Source organism: Bidens hawaiensis, unplaced genomic scaffold (assembly GCF_021521415.1).
Source record: "Bidens hawaiensis isolate Kalapana, Puna unplaced genomic scaffold, B.hawaiensis_p1.1 tig00013434_1, whole genome shotgun sequence".
In the NCBI taxonomy this organism is placed as follows: Eukaryota; Viridiplantae; Streptophyta; class Magnoliopsida; order Asterales; family Asteraceae; genus Bidens; species Bidens hawaiensis.
In genome coordinates this window covers 24,831-30,741 of record NW_027492140.1, presented here as the reverse complement: position 1 = coordinate 30,741, position 5,911 = coordinate 24,831, and the positions used below count along the sequence as shown (strand labels likewise).

Sequence of the window (5,911 nt, the reverse complement as noted above, 5' to 3'; positions counted from 1 at the left end):
AGGTTAAACTGAACGGCGTTTCGGAATTACTTGAATTCTTTTGGGTGCGAAAGGCCCAAAGTACATGGGGAAGTTCATCAACCCAGCCTGTTCGTTTAATTCCCAGCCTTTCCTTTATCCCTTCTTTGATTGTTCAGTTAATCCTTTCTACCTGATCATTAGCTTGCGGATAAGCTACGGAAGTGAAAACTTGAGTGACTTGAAGTTCTTTTATCCACGCTTGTAGTCCATTATCCGCGAACTGGGTCCCATTATCACTGGCCAATTTTTGTGGGAGGCTGAAACAGCAGATAATGAACTCCCACAGAAATTTCTTGACGCTCGATGCAGTGATGGATGCAATTGGTTTAGCCGCTACCCATTTGGTAAAATAGTATATAGCCACGATCAAGAACTTGACTCATCCCGGGGCTGCAGGGAATGGACCCATAATATCGACCGCCAACTTTTGGACCCATAATATCGACCGCCCACTTTTGGAACGGCCAGGAAGATGTTACCGGCACCAACTCATCTTTGGACGCAGTGTATTGGGAGAGTGACTCTGACTAGAATCACACTTTCTAATCTCTTGTACAACATCCATATGCATCCCTGGCCAGTAATATCTGGCATTCATGAGTTTTGCTATGACCATTCTTGGGTCCGCGTGGAGACCACAAATACCTTCATGAACTTCTCGTATCAAATAATTCGCATCCATGGCATCCATACATCTCAGGAGCGGGCCAAGGAAGGATCTTCTATACAAGAAACCATCTTGCATTTGGTAGTTCAAAGACTTGTGTCTTATTTTCTGAGTCGTGGGTTTCTCTTCTGGTAGAACTTTTGATGACAAGTAAGCCATGATTGGCGTCATCCAGGATTCTACCCCAGTTTGAATTACCAAAACTTGATTCTGCGAAACAGATGGTCGATCAAGGACCTCAATGCGAATGTCTTTAGCGAAATGCTCAAAGTTTGTTGAAGCCAACTTGCTAAGAGCATCCGCCGACTTGTTTTCGTTTCTTTTAATGTGAATGACTTTACACGAGGAGAATTGAAGGATCAATTCGTTTGCTTGTGACAAGTACGAAGCCATTACATCTTTTTTTGCTTCATAAGTTCCATTGATCTGTCCCGCGATCAAAATAGAATCCACCCACACTTCTAAGTGCTTTACCCCAAGCTTTTTAGCTATCCTTAAGCCCCCCAAGAAGGCTTCATATTCTGCCTCATTGTTGGTACTCTTGATGTCTAACTTGATAGCATATGTAAATTCATGTCGTTTAGAATTGACTAGCCTAAGGCCTGCGCCAGATCCTTCACTGCTTGATTCTTCGTCTGTGAAAAATAACCAAATTTGGCCTTGTTTAGGAGGAATTGGGGTCTGCTGTTCAACTAGGCATTCTTCTTCTTTGTGTTGCGGGACTTTTGTGACGAAGTCTGCCAATACTTTCCCTTTGATTACTGGCCTGGGTTTGTACTCAATTGCATTTTTTCCCAGTTCGATGCCCCATTTCTCCAATCGCCCAGACAATTATGGTCTGCTTAATACATTTTTGAGCTTATACACTGTTAGCACATTAATGAAATGGACCTGGAAATATCCGCGGAGATGCCTGGGAGCATAGACCAATGCCAGAACCAGTTTTTCAAGCATTGAATATCTGGTTTCCGGCCCGGACAACGTTCTACTAACATAGTAAATTGGTGTTTGAACATTCTTTCTGTCTGTCAGTAGCACGGCTCCAATGGCGATGTTAGACGCTGATAATTATAATGTCAGGACCTCCCCCGCTTGTGGTGCTGTTAAGGTAAGCAACTCCATCAAACACTTTTTGACCTCCAGAAATGTTTGTTCAGCTTATGCGATCCACTTGAAGTGCGCTTTTTTGAGGCAATTTATCAAAGTCGAAACAAACGAGTAAGACTTGGCCGCATGATTGTCTAAGAATCTGTTCAACGTCACCAGCCTTCCATTGAGTGTCTGTACTTCCTTTAGGGATGAATGTGAAGGCATGCGGGCTACTGCCTGAACCTTATATAGATTGGCTTTGAAACCCGCACCTGTTACGATGACACCCAAAAATTTTCCCTCCTCCATCCCGAAGAAGCACTTGGTTGGATTCAGTTTCATGTTAATCTGTCTGATGGTCTCAAACATTTCCTTAATATCTCGGAGCATCTGATCTTCCTCAACACTCTTTATTACCAAGTCATCCATATACACCTTCAGGTTTCGCCCAATTTGTCCCTTAAATGCTTCGTCCATCAATCGTTGATACGTAGCACCCGCGTTTTCCAAACCAAAGGGCATCATCTTGTAACAGAATGTGCCTTGGTCTGTGCGAAACGCTGTCTTGTCTTCATCACCAGCCACCATGAGGATCTGATGGTAGCCTTTGTAAGCATCGAGGTAACACTTAAACTTGAATGGGGCTACAACATCGACTTTGAGATCGATTTCCGGCAGTGGATAACAATCCTTCGGGCACGCCTTGTTTAGATCTTTGAAATATATGCACATTCGCCATGTCCCATTTCTTTTGGGACAATGACTGGATTAGTGACCCAATTATGGTATTCGATTGGGCAGATAATTCCAACATGTAAGAGATCTTGAACTTGTTCGTTCATTGCTTTGGTCTGTTCCGGACCCATCTTGCGCTTCTTTTTCACAATTGGAGTAAACTTTGGGTTTACTCGCAACTTATGCTCTGCAATCCTCCGCGGGACACCAGTCATGTCCGCGGGTTGCCATGCAAAGATGTCTAGGTTCCTCGTCAATAGTTGCTTTAAAAATGTCCTCACTATCTCTGAGATAGTGGGCCCGATAGTTACAGTTTGATCTGGGAACTTCTTGTTTAACGCCCATTTTTCTGGCTCAGTTCGTCGAACTTGCTTTGGAACTTTGCTGGGTTTCGAACATTCTGTCGTGAAGCAGTGGCGATTAATGCGGATAATTGCCACACCAGTGCGAGTCAGAACTCCCACCGCGCCGTGTGCTGTAGAAGGATGAGCATTAAGGTCACCAATCGCCTCACGGCCCAAGATGATATCATGCTTTGATGTCACCGGTAAGACCAGAAATTCAACATCCTCTATTCTTGAATAAATCCCATCACTAAGAGTGACTGGGAACGATATTACTCCCCGCTAATGCATCACTTCGCCTCCGAACCCGGACACAGGTGCATGAATCGGTTTCAACCTCACCTTGTCGTCTTCATCCAATTGTTCAAAGCACTGTTCGTACATTATATTTGAGGTACTGCCCGTATCAGAAAAGACGTAGTGCGAACGATAATGGCTAATGAGGGCAGTGATTATCAAAGGGTTCTTGTTACAAGGTCCTCCTTTGACCCGCAGAAAGATAACCGGCTCATTTTTCCATTCCTCGTCCTCTAATTCTCTTCTCTTTCCTCCCACTTTGTGTCTACCTTGTATCATGTGAACATTCAGGTCCCTAACTTGTTTCTTGGGCGGGCTTTGGTTATCTCGCGCAGGAGCTTTGCTAGTCCCTGGTCTTGCACCTTTTACCAAGTGTCCAAGTTTTCCCGACTTCAAAGCCGCCTCAATTTCATTTTTTAAAGCTATACACTCATTCGTGTTATGACCTATGTCGTCATGAAACGAATAGTGTTTTTTAGCATCAAGGAACGATCTCCTTGTGAGTGGTTGCGGTTTCCTGAAGTTCATGTTTTTAGTAGTAAGAATTTCTGCTGGAGTCTTCGTCAGTGGAGTCCAGTTATTGTTGACTCGCGCTGAAGAAATCGCTTTGTTTTTGTTTCCAGTCAAAGATCTGGCATCAAATTGCTTTGATGATTCCACAGACGGCTGGAGCCTTGGCCAAATTGTTCCTTTGGCCTGTCTATTTGGTCGCGGAGTTTGGAACTCCACTTTTGGCATTTGTTTCTAACTACCAGAATTTAAGGTCCTTTCTGTTCTTGCATACAATTTTTCCGCGGACATTATCTCGTCCCATGTTTTGGGTATTCCGTCCCTGCCAGTTAGTGTTCTGATCAAATCATCACTTTCACATTTTTGCGGAAGGCTCCCCGCAATATATCTTCGCTAATCCCGCTGATATTGAGACTTTCGTTGTTGAATCGAGTTATGATGTCCTCGATGGATTCGTTGTTTCGCCTCACCACGTTTAATATCTCGAAAGGATCATGAGTATGCTTCTTCTGCTGACTGAAATGCTGGGAAAATTTGTCTACAAAGTCGTCCCAGTTCTTAATTTGTTCGTCCGGCAACTTCTCAAACCCCTCCTGTGCTGCACCAGAGAATGTTAATGCGAACATGTGGCACCAGTAGGGAAGAGTCCAACCAATGACACCTCCCACAGCCACAAAGTTCAATAAGTGATCGTTGGGATCAGTCATCCCGTCGTATTTCCCTACGGACGTTGGGATTTTTGCATTGACCGGGAATGGAGCAGTTGCAATACGTGCAATCAACTTTTATTTTTCAGCGAAGGCTGCAGGACGATATGGCTTGGTAAATTCCTCATCCGCATCAATATGGTATTCGGCATGGCGGACTGTCGCACGCGGGCGACTAGTCCCCTCCCAACCATGGAGTCTGGTATATCCGCTGGAGTAGCTGACAGCGCTCGGACGGTATGATGAATCAAATATTTCCAATTCTTCTCTGGAGGAGGGTGGATGTGTAACCCTGCGAGGATAACCACGTCCTCTCCTTACCAACTCGTCTTCTCGAAACCCTTCAGTTTGAAGGCTTCCGCGAATTTAACTATTTCTCAACGTTGTAGGAGGAGAAGGAGACCTCCTGGGAGATTCATCATAATTCAAAGTATGAGCACGAAGTCGCTCTTCGCGCACCATGCGCTCGTACTCGGCTGTGACACTTTCCCGTTGGATACGGAACCATTCCTCAGGGGACAAGGGTCCTCTAGCTCTGGAATTTTGACGTTAGGTCCTCACCGACTCAGAATCGTCGGAATCTTCTTCCAGACCCAATTTTGTACGAGTCCGGCGAGTTTGCATCATGACACGTCCCAAGTCACCCGGAGAAGGTCCTCCAGGTGCCATGACACCTTCCAAGTTACCCAGAGTAGAACCTCCAGGTGCATCAACATTAGTAGAGCGTCTAGTAATTACAGGAGTTTCCATCAGCCCCTCAGGAAGCTGACTCATATCATACGAACCAAAAACCAACAGAAAACTTTTGCAGTTCTAACACTAATACGGATGGCGCCAATGAAGAAACACGGATCCTATCCCCTTAACGGGTCTTAGATCCGATGAGTCCACAGGGATGGGTCAAACACAACTACCAACGATATGAGCACAACCTCCAGAAGTCCAATGATAGAAACCTGCCAAACAAGCACCGTGAGCTCGTTACATGAAGGACAAGAGGGGGGTTCTTCCCGTAACCACCCTCCGGCGTGAGAATAAGTACAATTCTGATGGAGAGAAAGTACTTAAGTATTTAGAGTAGATAGTGGAGTGTGAATGTGTTACCTCATGGAGATTGTGAAGTATTTATAGCCGAAGATTGTGGGAATGTGATTGGACCATTTCTAGAAGATGCTCTCGTAACCGTCTGGACACATGCCCTCATGTGATGGGTTGAGCTATACGTCCCATGTGCATGGTTATAACAACCTGGACACGTGTCTCTCCATGATAGGACGAGATATATCTGGCCATGTGCACGGTTATAACAACCTGGCCAGCTGTCCTCTATTCATTGGCTGATGGGTCACGTATTCTCCAAGAAAGGATCTTGGTAAATCTTCTAGAATGGAATTAGTTAATTACAGTTGTCCTATGACATTGCTTTCTGGTCATCTTGGTGAGTTAGGATACTACCCTGCGGATGACTTCTGAGGGTGCCTGGATGCTTCCACACATAATCTCTAGGACGTAACCTTGTTCTTCCTTTATTGAGTCATGCG

At 45.0% G+C, this 5,911-nt stretch overlaps 1 protein-coding gene across 1 annotated transcript; it reads right to left on the bottom strand.

The window, feature by feature from the left end:
- Window positions 1-496: 496 nt before the first annotated feature.
- On the bottom strand, window positions 497-1,081 carry LOC143544145 (uncharacterized). The gene has a single exon (XM_077036301.1). It carries the CDS (start codon window positions 1,079-1,081, stop codon window positions 497-499), a length of 585 nt encoding a protein of 194 aa, XP_076892416.1.
- Window positions 1,082-5,911: the final 4,830 nt, after the last annotated feature.